Source organism: Felis catus, chromosome A2 (genome assembly GCF_018350175.1).
Source record: "Felis catus isolate Fca126 chromosome A2, F.catus_Fca126_mat1.0, whole genome shotgun sequence".
Classification (NCBI taxonomy): Eukaryota; Metazoa; Chordata; class Mammalia; order Carnivora; family Felidae; genus Felis; species Felis catus.
In genome coordinates, this window is record NC_058369.1 from 163,924,563 (window position 1) to 163,939,067 (window position 14,505).

At 45.5% G+C, this 14,505-nt stretch overlaps 1 protein-coding gene across 7 annotated transcripts in view; it reads left to right on the forward strand.

Moving 5' to 3' along the window:
• Positions 1–152: 152 nt before the first annotated feature.
• Positions 153–14,505, forward strand: part of GALNTL5 (polypeptide N-acetylgalactosaminyltransferase like 5) — a 57,641-nt gene continuing 43,288 nt past the window's right edge. Inside the window, exons 1-4 of one of the 7 annotated variants that reach the window (XM_023250760.2) lie at positions 157–340; positions 3,168–3,444; positions 5,241–5,541; positions 14,362–14,482. In XM_023250760.2, coding sequence (XP_023106528.1) covers positions 5,280–5,541; positions 14,362–14,482 — 383 coding nt within the window. In that variant the 5' untranslated portion in view covers positions 157–340; positions 3,168–3,444; positions 5,241–5,279. Of the gene's footprint in view, positions 345–3,167; positions 3,445–5,240; positions 5,542–11,900; positions 12,264–14,361; positions 14,483–14,505 lie in introns of those variants that run through there. The other 6 variants (XM_019826046.3, XM_011280626.4, XM_011280625.4 and 3 more) reach the window with 6 other exon arrangements.

Below are 14,505 nucleotides of genomic sequence, written 5' to 3' on the forward strand. Positions count from 1 at the left end.
TTGAGGAATGAGAATTCTAAGACTCTCTGGAAGGACCCAATGAACTTTGGAAGTCCTGGATTCCACCTGCTGCTTGGAGCTTCTAAGCAGGAACCTCCAGCTGCTGGTGATGCCCTGTGTGATGTCATAGGACTTTGTGACACGGCCTGATGCTACATCGTGTGCATGCAGTACATGGCGGGCAGGGTCACCCAGTACAATCAAGTATTTTCTCAGAATCCAGGCCATTCAGGAAAAAAAAATCTCATCTTTCAGATCGTTCAGCCTAGACCCCTGCCTAATTTCACCTGCGACTCAGCTTAGACAACGTATCAACTACAGAGCAGCCAATGTCTCAGTGGTAGGTGGGTGGCCTCGGCATGCTGAGAAAAATGGGAACAAAGTTGGGGGGTGGGGTGCCTTCCACCTGCATTCAGTGGAAGCGACACATCAAATCGCTGAATCTTGAATGGGATGCTGGCTCTGGGGATTAGGATTAAGATCTGATTTGTAATAAGAGGCTGGGCTATACCACTCTAGAGGTAGACTGGGCATTATAATGACTTCAGTTCTTGAAAATCTGATCATTTATAGAGAATTTAGTTGTGACAGCATAGCCATGTTTTCTTGACCCTAAAAACTCACACTTTAAAACAAACTCGATGGCTGTGAATCGAGATTTAGTTTAGGGCTTTGGTTTTTCAGCGTGTACGTGTGTGTGAGCGTATGTGCGCATGTATACGTTTGGTGGGAGTGGGGGTGGGGGAGAGATGAGGTGCATATTCCAGAAAACCAGGGGGAGCTCTGCTTTACGAAGACATTGCATAAGAAAGCTTACATTAGTAAAATTTAAAAAAAAAATGGAGGAGGCTAATTTTCCTACTCGTTCACAATGTAGAGAATTTGCTCCAAATTTTCTTAATATACGAGAATCCTTCTAGACAATATGGATTTATTTTCTTTTCCGGTTTTAGTCCTAGCATGACCCCACATGTGTATTTTGTGTATGCAATCTGCCTCCCCTCACTTATGTTTTTCGTTAGCTTCTAATTGCTTTTGGTGTTCAGTGGAAATTAAAAGTGTCAAAATGTGACTTTTAATCTCTAGAAGTGGGGTTAATAGAAGTTAAACGGCTTCATTCTCTTCCCACTTATTTGAATCTGCCCATTTCTCCCTGTTAGAGGCTGTCTTCTTCTCTAACACATTTGACACTTTTTCTTTGCATAATCGAATACTGCATTTTTGAAGAGTAATTTTTCCAGTCAATGGGCCTTCATTGTGCAACCTGGATCTCTGTCAGGGTGTTAAATCCTATGTCTTGGGAGGATGCTCCTATATGAATAAATGCCCCAATTTTATTATCGTTGTTATTATCATGTTTTATTTTGAGAGAGAGAGCATGTGTGCACAAGTTGGGGAGGGGCAGAGAGAGAGGGGGGAGGGGGAGAGAGGGAATCCCGAGCAGGCTCCACACTCAGCTGGAGCCCGATGTGGGGCCCATCTCATGGACCGCAAGATCACGACCTGAACAGATATCAAGAGCGGGAGGCTTAACCGACTGAGCCACCCAGGCGCCCCTCCCCCAATCCAGTCTTACACCCCCTCCCTTGATCTAGAATCTTCAGGTCTCAGCCCATGCACAGGACGCGGATCCGGTTGGATCCTGATGCCTGGGTTCTGCAGTTCCCTGGGGACACACTCTTTCCTCCCTGAGCAGGACTAGCACAATCCCAGCCAGGCTATGCTGTCACTTGACCCTAATTATTGATCTGGCGGTCAGGAGAGGACTGGGGGTGGGGGGATCCAGAGGAAGGTCGTGCGTGGCTTGCCAAGCATCCTCAAGCACAGGAGCAATGGGCCATTTCTGTAGATCCAGAGGGTGGGTCCTCATGGCCCTCCACCCACACACCCCCCGTCCCAAGTCTTAGCTTCTCCCTCCTTCCCTGGAGTCACCTTCCTTGGAGTCTCCCTGCCCTATCACCAAGCCCTGCCCATGAGTCTCCGCTTTCTCTGCCCTTCCAACGTAGGAGATGCGAATCCCTTTATGTGTTGCCAAGGAAGTGAGATTGATACTTTGCCTTAAAGTGGTGACTAGTCACCCTTAGCCTTTCTTTTGTCTTTCTCAAATGTGTCCGTAGCACCCAACAGCAGACATTTTGATTCCTCAGCTTTTATAATTACTTTTCCCAGCTCCCAAATGCACCAACCAGAACGTTCCTTCCCACCAGTTGGCCACTGGTGAAGCCGTAACTAGCGCACTGCTCCAGCCTGCTGGGTTCTAGTCGAACGCTGCCTTTCCACCAGCCTGGGGGGTCCTTAAGGGCAGCGGGTGAGCGGTGATGCACCCCCCCCCATCCCATTTTGGTGTCTGTTTCGCAGGACCACCCCACTACCAACTTTCGTAGGTCAAGTTCCTCAGAAACAGACTTTGGGACTGAGATTTGCGTGCGGGCACTTTATTGGCATGGGTTTGGGGGAACACCTGCAAGCAAAGCAAACTGGGTCAAGCAATGTTAACCTTAAAAATAAAGCTGCTGCGGGGCGTCTGGGTGGCTCAGTTGGTTAAGCCTCCGACTCGGCTCAGGTCGTGATCTCACAACTGGTGGGTTCCAGGCCCCCCCATCCCCACCCCCACCCGGCCCTGGGCTGACAGCTGGAGCCTGGAGCCTGCTTCAGATTCTGTGTCTCCATCTCTCCCTCCCCCTTCCCCACTCCTACTCTCTGTCTCAAAATAAACGTTTAAAAGTAAAAATAAAAATAATAAAACTGCCGGTTATCTTGCCAGCAAAAATGGATTCATTTGGTAATAATGGAGAACCGCCAACGTGCAGAAGCAAGGCAAAACCACAGGCAACCCTGGGAGACTAAAGGAGAAGAGGCTCTTTTATAGAGGAAGGGGGGAAGTCGGGAAGGCTGCTGTAAACTAAGAGTTCATTGGAGTAAACTGGACGGTCACAGTATAGCGGCTTCTCATTGGCTGAGCTGTGACTGTCCCTCATTGGCTGGGCTGTTGCCGGCGGAGGAGGAAACCTTCCGTCCCCCTGCAGGGATAGTAGAGTGCCGTCCTCTGCAAGATGCTCCAGGAGTTGGGTCTACAATTGACGAGGAGCGCTGGAGATGAGAGCGCCCCCTGCCGGCCTCCTGACTCCATTCTGAACAAAGTTTCCTTTCCTTCATTTTCACAACAGAAAGAGGCTAGACAGTGGTGTGGTTGCCACAGGGACCTCTGTGGAAATCTCTGGGCCGGATGAGTCCTCAGAGTCATCTCAAGTTGAAATAAGCAAGTTGGGCTCATCAGCCGGTCTTTAAACATGAGTTCCCTCAGGGAGGGGGAAACTTTGGACAAAGCCGCTTGCCCCCCCCAGCGGTAACTCTGGGGGAGGGACTCAACCATGAGCCAGTACTCGGGCAGCGGGGTCCCACGCCGTGACCTGGTGGCACCACCGCGTAAGACATCATATTCAGGTGTGTTCAGGTGTTTGGGGGGCAAGGTGCTGACCGGGTGGTTTGATGCCATGGAATTGTTGTGGGTCCTGAGTCCTGTGGGGGAAGAATGGGTCTCTGCTGTGAACAAGAGCGGTTAAGAGCCAGAGTGGGTGGGCAGGCTGGTTCCTAGTGCTGGCCTGAGGTCTACACTTCAGAAGCCCGCCTCTTCCCTCGAGTCCTAGAAAGGGTAAAAATGGGAGACGATACTACATGGTCAAATGTGGAGGAGGATACTTGAGTCAGAGTGTCAGGAGGACCCACACCAGGAGGTCCTAGAAAGAGAGTGATGCTGGAGAGCTTGGGGTTCATATCCTTGATTCCCTCTTCCAGCCGCCAGGCTGTCACTTGATTTAAAAGGTTGGGGTGGGATGGGGCGCCTGGGTGGCTTGGTCGGTTAAGCGTCCGACTTTGGCTCGGGTCATGATCTCACGGTCTGTGAGTTCGAGCCCCGCGTTGGGCTCTGTGCTGACAGCTCAGAGCCTGGGGCCTCTTTTGGATTCTGTGTCTCCCTCTCTCTCTGCTCCTCCCCTGTTCATGCTCTGTCTCTCTCCGTCTCAAAAATAAATAAACGTTAAAAAAAAATTAAAAAATAAATAAATAAAAGGTTGGGGTGGGAGAGAAACGCTGCTATATACGCATGTGTTTATTACAATGATGCCATTTGATAGACACAGTTTGCAATCCTTATTTTAAAATTTTTTTCCAAAGTAATGTATACACAAAAAAATAAAACCAAATCTTTTTTTTTTTTAATTTTTTTTTCAACGTTTATTTATTTTTGGGACAGAGAGAGACAGAGCATGAACGGGGGAGGGGCAGAGAGAGAGGGAGACACAGAATCGGAAACAGGCTCCAGGCTCTGAGCCATCAGCCCAGAGCCCGACGCGGGGCTCGAACTCCCGGACCGCGAGATCGTGACCTGGCTGAAGTCGGACGCTTAACCGACTGCGCCACCCAGGCGCCCCATAACCAAATCTTATAAAGAGAGTCAGCAGGCCCCTGCCCAATTCCACCCTAATCCCCAGTTCAACTCTCCAAAAGCAATGGCTTTAGACTCTTTTAATATATTTCTTATGACAGTCAAACCTTCATATTTTAAATAATATTCCTAGGCTTCTGCTTCTTGGCTTGTTTTGCACATTAACTTCATTTTTCTTACGTGACTTCCATTTTTTTTAAATCTTAGCTTTCCCCACCCCCCACCCCAGCACCTGGGTGGCTCCGTGGGTTAAGTATCCGACTCTTGATTTCAACTCAGGTCGTGATCCCACAGCTGGCGAGTTGGAGCCCTGTGGCAGACTGCCACATTTTCCCCATGAATCTATGTGATGTTTTGATTAATACGGTAGCCAGTGCCTACATCTTCATCATTCTACAAACATTGTTCCTTAATTTCTACCACCAGATAGGACACCGACTTGTACTTGCCTGCCCCAAAGAATCTATCAAATCTGATATTCTTTTGACCCATCTCCTTTTAGGGGAGAGGTTGAGTGCCAGAGCTCACTAGAGCCCCCATTCCAATGTGGGCTACCTCTTTCCTGGGCCGGATCCGCTATCTTGGGTCACTTCCCTTGGTGTGAAGTGATCTTCTGAATACCCGTTTTAAGAGGTTTTGCTAAGAGAAAATGAGATCGTCTTTAGCGCATCAAAGTATATGATACATAGTAGAAATGTTTGTTTTTAAAACACTGAAAATTGAATTCAAACCAAGTAGATGATCTGTAAGGCATGGGAATATCTAACATAGCTTCTTTTAAATTCTTCTGATTTAGGAAATTAACAAATGAGCCTTCAAAAATGCGAGGTTTACAATGAGAGGCATTTTAATTCAAACTTTACTGTATGGATCCTTGACATTTGGGATCTGGACAGCTCTGTTGTATGTATTTACTAACCACAATCATGTGAGCAACTTGGAGAAGAAAACCCAGGAGCCTGCCTCAATTTGGTCCCTTGAAAAAAAATTTCATCGGCAAGATACTCACGGCTCAGAGGAAATTCCAAGACCATATGTGAGATTTGAAAGTCCTGATGAAGAAGAAACCAAACCACAGAAATCCTTTTTCAAATGGAGTAAGTATTTTTATTTTCTCCATTAGCCGTTTTAAGGGGAAGTATTTTTACTACATACAAATTTTAGGGAAAGCACAAGGGGGGGGAGAAGGGCAGAGGGAGAGACAGAGAATCTTAAGTAGCTTCCACGCTCAGCGTGGAACCCGACACAGGGCGTCATCCTACAACCCTGGGATCATGACCTGAGCTGAAATCAAGAGTCGGACACTCAACGGAATGAGTCACCCAGGCGCCCTGCAATATTATACATTTTTAATGTATTTGTAGATACTCTGCAATAAATTGCAATGCTGAGGTAAACGTGGATTACAAGGCTTCACGTGGACCTATTTTGTTTCTCTTATGTCAACACCTAGGTTTGGGACAGATGAGATTTAGGTAGATATATGCTTAACTTTAAAAAAAATGAATCGTTTTCCAAGGTAGGCGTGCCATTTAACATCCCTTCCCGCAGCGTATGAGAACCCCTTTGCTCCAAATCTTCGCCAACATTTGACACGGTCAGCTTTTTAGGTGTTAGGTATTCGAATGGGTAAGCAATGGTATCGTTGTGATCTTAATTTGCATTTCCCTGAGGACTAATAATTTTGAGCACCTTTTCATGTGCTTAATGACCACCCATATATCATCTTTTGTAAAATGTCTCTTCCCGTCTTTTGTCCATTTTTATTTATTTTTATTTATTTATTTATTTATTTATTTATTTTTTCAACGTTTATTTATTTTTGGGACAGAGAGAGACAGAGCATGAACGGGGGAGGGGCAGAGAGAGAGGGAGACATAGAATCGGAAACAGGCTCCAGGCTCCGAGCCATCAGCCCAGAGCCCGACGCGGGGCTCGAACTCCCGGACCGCGAGATCGTGACCTGGCTGAAGTCGGACGCTCAACCGACTGCGCCACCCAGGCGCCCCAATTTTGTCCATTTTTAAATTGGGATGTTTGTCTTCTGATTTTTAAGACTTAAAAAAAATTTTTTTTAATGTTTTTATTTTATTTTGAGAGAGAGACTGACTGAGCCACCCAGGTGCCTCAATTTTTAAGACTTTTTATTTATTTATTTATTAAAAAAATTTTTTTTAACGTTTATTTATTTTTGAGACAGAGAGAGACAGAGCATGAACGGGGGAGGGTCAGAGAGAGGGAGACACAGAATCTGAAACAGGCTCCAGGTTCTGAGCTGTCAGCACAGAGCCCGGCGCGGGGCTCGAACTCACGGACCGCGAGATTATGACCTGAGCCGAAGTCGGCCGCTTAACCGACTGAGCCACCCAGGCGCCCCTTTTAAGACTTTTTAAAATGTATTTTCGATTTGAGGCCTTTGATATGTGAGTTGCAAATAGTACAAGTCTGTGCCTTGTCTTTTTATTCTCTTTTTTTTATCGACAAAAAGCACTGTATTAGTTTTAGAGTAGAGCATAATGATTTGCTACGTGTATATATTGCAAAATAATCACCACAATGATTTTTGTTAACAGCCATCACACACACAGTTAAAATCTTTTTTCTTGTGATGAGATCTGTCTTGGCAACTTCCAAATATACAATATAGCATTGTTAACCATAGTCACTATGCTGTACTTTTTAAATTCTCTTTTCAGTGGTGTCATTCAAGGAGGACAATTTTATTTTATCCTTTTACTTTCTATTTTTCCTTATTTGGCTTTATTTATTTATTTTATATTATATTTATTCTGCTTTATTTATTGATTTCACTTATTTTTATTTATTTGTTTATTTACTTATTTACTTATTTATTTTTGAGGGAGAGAATCTTAAGCAGCCAGCATGGAGCCCTACTCAGGGCTCGATCCCACAACCCGGGATCATGACCTGAGCTGAAATCAACAATGAGATGCTATGGGACGCCTGGGTGGCTCGGTCGTTTGGGCGTCCAACTTCGGCTCAGGTCATGATCTCACGGTCCGGTCCGTGAGTTCCAGCCCCGCGTCGGGCTCTGTGCTGACAGCTCAGAGCCTGGAGCCTGCTTCGGATTCTGTGCGTCCCTCTCTCTCTGCCCCTTCCCCACTCACGCTCTGTCTCTCTCTATCAAAAAATTAATAAACGTTAAAAAAATATTAAAAAAAATCATCTGCTTAACCAACTGAGCCATCCAGGTGCCTCCAAGAAGAACAATTTTAAATTTTGATGTTCAGTCCGTCCCATTTTCTTGTACGGTTCATGTTTTTTATGTTTTATCAAAGTAACCTTCACCTACCTCAAGTTCTCAGATTCCCTTCTGTGTTTTCTTATAGAAAGTTCAGGTTTTACTTTATATTTTACATCAGGGCCATGATGTGAGGTAAGGATCAATGTTCATTTCCCCTAGGTGGATATCCATTTCGTCCAGCAGCACTTGTTGAAAAAGCTCCCTTTTTCCATCTTGCCATCTCTGTCAAAAATCAGTTGACTGTTTTTGTTGGGTGTCTTTCTGAACTCTATTCTCATTCTTTTCAAAAATTGTTGGGGCGCCTGGGTAGATCTACAGAGTAGATTTAAAAAATGTTCCAATAATATGCTATCTACAAGCACCTTACTTCAATGAAACATAGGTCGATTGATAGTAAAAGGATAGAAAAGGATATATTTGCAAATATTAATCAAAAAAGCAGCTCCTGGCTGGCTCAGTGGGTAGAGCCTATGACTCTTGATCTCGGGGTCATGAGTTTAAGCCCCACTTTGGGCATGGAGCCTACTTAAAAAAGAAAAGCAGGAGTGGGTCTATTAATATTAGATAAAATAGACCAGAGAAAATTACTAGAGACAAACAGAGAGACATTACCTCATGATAAAAAGCTCAGTGCACCAGCAAGACATAATGATTCCAAATACAATCACATCAAAAAAGAGCCTCAAAACACACGAAGCAAAAGCTGATAGAGTTAAAGTAGAAACTGACAAACCCATAAATACAGTTGGGGTCTTCAACCCCCACCCTTAGCAATTGACAGAACTACTAGCCAAAAACTCAGCGAGGACACAGAAGAACTGAACAATACAATCACCCAACAAGATCTAACTGATGTGGATGTAAAGAACACCGTACCCGAAAAGAGCAAATACGCATTTTTTTCAAGTGTGCACAGAGCAGCCACCAGAGACGGACCACATCCTGTATCCTGAAACAAGCCTCAAAAAAAAAAACCCTAAAAGAATTGAAATCATAGAGTATATTTTCAGACTATAAATGAACCAAACTGGATATCAGTAGTAGACGCTAGAGAATTATTCCATGAGTTGGAAATTTAAAAACCCATTTCCAAATAATCCAAAGAGAAAGTCTCAAAGGGAATATAAAAATATACAGAACTGGGGGCGCCTGGGTGGTGCAGTCGGTTAAGCGTCCGACTTCAGCCAGGTCACGATCTCGCGGTCCGGGAGTTCGAGCCCCGCGTCGGGCTCTGGGCTGATGGCTCAGAGCCTGGAGCCTGTTTCCGATTCTGTATCTCCCTCTCTCTCTGCCCCTCACCCGTTCATGCTCTGTCTGTCTCTGTCCCAAAAATAAATGTTAAAAAAAAAAAATTGTTTTGGGGTGCCTGGGCGGCTCAGCTGGTTAAGCGGCTGACGCGATTTCGGTTCAGGTCATGATCTCACAGTTTGCAAATTCGAGTCCCACGTTGGGTTCTGCACTGACAGTTGGGAGCCTGCTTGGGATTCTCTCTCTCCCTCTCACTCTGCCCCTTCCCAATGCTCTCTCTCTCTCTCTCTCAGAATACATAAATAAACTTGAAAAAACTGTTTTGGTTATTCTAGATCTTTTGCTTGTTCATATAGGTTTTAGAAACATATTGTCAACGTCTACAAAAAAGCCTGCTGGGTTTTGTTTTGTTTTGTTTGTTTTGTCTCGAGAGAGAGAAAGCAGGGGAGGGGCAGAAAGAGAAGGAGAGAGGGAGAATCCCAAGCAGGCTCCACTTTTGAAATGTTGAATTTTCATTTTCATTCAGTTCTGTATATTTTTTTTTAATTTTTTTTTTCAACGTGACCTTCAGCCAGGTCACGATCTCGCGGTCCGTGAGTTCGAGCCCCGCGTCGGGCTCTGGGCTGATGGCTCGGAGCCTGGAGCCTGTTTCCGATTCTGTGTCTCCCTCTCTCTCTGCCCCTCCCCAGTTCATGCTCTGTCTCTCTCTGTCCCCAAAATAAATAAAAAAAACGTTGAAAAAAAATTAAAAAAAAAAAAATAAAGACAGTTATTGATGTCAGAGTTTCTTAGCCAGTTTGTTTTTCATTTGTTCCCTCTGTTTCTCCATCTTCTGTTTCCCTTTTCTTTCCTTTCTGTGAGTTGCTTGAACATTTTTTCGAAATTCCGTTTTGATTTATTTTATACTGTTTTTTTTTTTCAACAGATTGCTTTGTATGGTTTCACTCGGGGTTGCTGTAGGTATTATGCAATCCATCTGTAACTTAACAGTCTCCTTGAATTGATGTTTTTCCACTTCAAGTAAAGTGTAAGCAGTCCCTTAGCCCTCCTCAATGAAAAAATTTACTTGTCTTCAGTATTGAGCGCCACATTACCTGGTGTTATAATTGTCGTTTCAGACACCAAATAGGATTTAAGAAACTCATGATAGGGGTGCCTCCATAGCTCAGTCGGTTAAGCGTCTGACTCCTGACTCAGCTCAAGTCATGATCTCCTGGTTTCTAAGTTCCAGCCCCACATCAGGCTTTGCATGGACAGGGCAGAGCTTGCTTGGGATTCTCTCTCTTCCCTTCTTTCTCCGTCCCTCCCCCACTCGGTCTTGCTCTCTCAAATAAATAAACATTAAAAAAATGAAAAAAAGAAACTCATGAAAAGGACAGCCTATTATTTTGTCCCTGTTTTTATCCATTTTAATGTTCTTTTTTTTTTTTTTTTTTGGGACAGAGAGAGACAGAGCATGAACGGGGGAGGGGCAGAGAGAGAGGGAGACACAGAATCGGAAACAGGCTCCAGGCTCTGAGCCATCAGCCCAGAGCCCGACGCGGGGCTCGAACTCACGGACCGCGAGATCGTGACCTGAGCTGAAGTCGGACACCCAACCGACTGAGCCACCCAGGCGCCCCTTGATGTTCTTTTTTCTTGTCTGAAGTTCCACACTTCTGTTATCATTTCCTTTTTGTTTAGAGAACTTTCTTTTGCTGTCCTTTAAGGGCAGGTTACAAATTCTTAGTTTTTCTTCACTTAGGAGTATCTTTATTTTCTCACAATTCCCAAAGGGTATTTTTGAGGAATATAGAATTTGCTATTGACAGTTCTTTTCTTGCAGCATTCAGAAATGTTCTGTCATTTCCTTCCCTCCTCCACGATTTCAAAATTTTTTTAATGTTTATTTATTTTTGAAGGAGAGAGAGAGAGAGACAGTGTGAGTGGGGGAGGGGCAGAGAGAGAGAGAGGCACAGAATCTGAAGTAGGCTCCAGGCTCTGAGCTGGCAGCACAGAGCCCAATGCGGGGCTAGAACTCACAAACCGTGAGATCATGACCTGCACCGGAGTCGGACGCTTAACCGACTGAGCCACCCAGGTGCCCCGCCTCCTCCGCGATTTCAAACGAGAAATCCACGGCCATTCAGATTGATCCTCTGTGAGTCCTACTTCTCTTCTCTCTGGCCGCTTTCAAAAGTTTTCCTTTGCCTTCAGTTTTCAGAAATTTAGTTATGATGTGTCCCGACATGCATTTCTTTGGTTTATCCTGTTGGGGTTTTGTTCAGTCTCCTGAGTCTATAGATGTCCAACTTTCACCAAATTTGGGGAGTTTCCAGCCTTACTTCCAGAGTACTTTTTCAGTCCTACTCTGACTCCTCCCCTCCCAGGGCTCCGATAACAGAAGGATCAGCTCTTTTCGTTGTCAGCGTGCAGGTTCCTGAAACTCTCTGCATTTTTTTCCTGTCTGCTTTCTCTGTTGTTCGGATTCGGTGGATTTCACTGATCAGCCATCATCGCTCTACTATTAAGCCGGTCCGGTGAGGTTTTTTTACTTAGACCATTGTGTTTTTTAGTTCTATATCTTCCATTTTTTAAAATATAGCTTGTGTTTCTTTGCTGAGATTTTCCCTTTTCCATTTGTTTCCAAACATTCTTCTGATGACTGCTTTAGCCTGAGAAGTCAGATCATTCTGACCTCTGACTCATCTCTGTATTGTCTTTTCATTCAATTTGAGATCCCTGGTTCTTGGCGTGAGAAAGGGTTTTCGATTGTATTCTGGGCCTTTGGGATATTATGCAACACCGGGTCCTAATTAAGCTTCTTTATTAGGGGCCATCCCCTGCAGCACAAGGGTGGGCCAGGTGGGAGGTATTCTCAGTTTCCCCACCGGGTCTGCTGACACCATTCCGGCAGCCAGGGATCACCCTGGGGGAGGGGAGGAGTTCGGCTCCCGCTTTGGTAAAATGAGGCACCGACGTGCATGAAGTTGTTGTCTGGGAGTTAGCTCCCCAGTGGGCCTCACGGACAGCCAGTTAGGAGACAGGAGAAGCAGGGTCAGTGTCCAGCTTTGCATAACCTGCTTCTCTTATTGCCACCGGGTGGGGTAGAGGGTTAGCTCTCCGCTGGGCCCTGCTAACGTGAGGGGCAGGGGCTATGTGGAATGGTGACGAGTCCCACCTTGCGTCCCCTCCAGAAGCCTCGTCGCTGCCAGCTGGGCTTGGAGGCTCAGCATTGCTATTGCCACGGCGCTATCTGGGGGAGAATGAGAGTGCCACCTGCTTCCCCCAGGCCAGCTCCCCGCCCAGGCTGCCCGCACCCCCCAGGTAATCAGAGCCCCTGCTGCTCCTGCCACGAAGGGGGATAGAAGGGTGGGTTCTGCTCAGTCCCACCCATAGCACTGCCCTTTACTCCCTTGGGTGTGGTGGAAGGCCTCCTCCCTGCCCCGGGGGGTGGTGTGGTTCTCCCACTTCTGCTTGACTTGACTAGATTAGGTTCGGCCAAAGGATTTCTTGGTTTGCCGCCTCCGCCCCCGGCCCTGTGGCTGGAGGGAACAGACTTATCTGGGAGGCTTTTTGGCCTGTGCCATTGGTGGTTCTACTGGGAGGCTTCTACAGACTTCTGTCTGGGAGAGACGGGAGGCAGCGAGGAAATTAGGAGCTCCCATGTCCTTCCTCCAGTCCTGAGGCATCTGCCTCCTTATTCCCCCTTTTCTGAGCCCTCCTATGCTCATCTATTGTGTTACGTTCAGGATTTCTCAGGTGCAGGAAAGAGGGCTTAGGGGAAATGGGGTTACTGCATCCTGAAGAGAATCCCTTTTGTATATAATATAGCCTTTTATATCGGTTTTGGAAAGCACTCCGTAGGCATTGGAAAAGAAAGTTCATTCTTCAAAAACAAAGCAACATTCAAATCCACTAAGGAAATAGTGCTAATGACATTTATCAAGTTCTTTCTAACTTTTTCTCTGACTTGGAGTTGTTCTTAAAATATTCCATTACTGGGGCGCCTGGGTGGCGCAGTCGGTTAAGCGTCCGACTTCAGCCAGGTCACGATCTCACGGTCTGTGAGTTCGAGCCCCGCATCAGGCTCTGGGTTGATGGCTCGGAGCCTGGAGCCTGTTTCCGATTCTGTGTCTCCCTCTCTCTCTGCCCCTCCCCCGTTCATGCTCTGTCTCTCTCTGTCCCAAAAATAAATAAAAAACGTTGAAAAAAAATTTTTAAAAAATATTCCATTACTACTTGTGGCAGTATATATTGATATCTCTAACGATTTTAACGTATTTTGCTGTAGCATTATTTGATGTCTGCAAGCTCATTATTATTTAGTCTTTATTATGACTTATTGTGAGTATAAAATGACTTTCTGGATGTTGCTTCCGATGAATTCTGTACTTTTTTAATGATATTTTGACTCCTGCCTTCTTAGACCCTTCTTTTAACCATTCTAGTTCATTCTGTTTATCTTTTGTGATTACATTTTATTTCTGCAGTGACATCTGAGAATTTTTCTCTCTTAAGAGGAAATTTACTCCAACTTCGTTTTGTGTTAGGACTGGTAATTTGGGGGTGGCCTCTGGGATCTTGTTATTTTTTTTATTTTTCCATTTATTTATTTTTTGAGAGCCATAGAGAGAGCACAAGTTGGGGAGGGGCAAAAGAGGAGGAGACACAGAATCCGAAGCAGGCTGCAGGCTCCGAGCTGTCAGCATAGAGCCTGACGCGGGGCTCGAACTCAAACCATGAGATCATAACCTGAGCTGAAGCTGGATGCTTAACCAACTGAGCCACCCAGGCGCCCCTGGCATCTTGCTATTAAAAAAATGGCCAGTGGCATTTTTTTATTCTCTGCAATGGAATGTGGGGGGAGGGGTTTGAGCCCCCTTCCGGAAATCCCTCAGTTACAATCTCAGGACCGTTGTGAATCATGATGGGACCAAGGAGGCTGAACACTTCCTTCCCTAGAGGGACTGAGTGACCAAAGACTGGCTTGTTGTTCATACTTTTCTTTTCTTTTTTTTTTTTTTCCAACATTTTTATTTATTTTTGGGACAGAGAGAGACAGAGCATGAACGGGGGAGGGGCAGAGAGAGAGGGAGACACAGAATCGGAAACAGGCTCCAGGCTCTGAGCCATCAGCCCAGAGCCCGACGCGGGGCTCGAACTCACGGACCGCGGGATCGTGACCTGGCTGAAGTCGGACGCTCAACCGACTGCGCCACCCAGGCGCCCCGTTGTTCATACTTTTCTAAGGAATCTGCTCTGAGTTTAACCTTGTCATCCGGGGGGTAGTTAGGTTCCAGGAAAATGACTCTGACTCATTATAAAAGGAGTGAATTCAGGATAGAGTTGTTCTTATGGTCCTTGATCAAAGCGACATTAGTAAACTTGTTACTTACGTGACTGTCATTACCCTTTCTTGCAGGTAAGGATTTTAACTATTCAAGCTCAGAATTTGTTGATGGATTTTTAAAATATGGATTTAACACCGTTCTCAGTAAAAGCTTGGGCAGTGAGAGAGAAGTGCCAGATACCAGAAATAAAAAGTATGTTTCTCCTAATTTTTTAT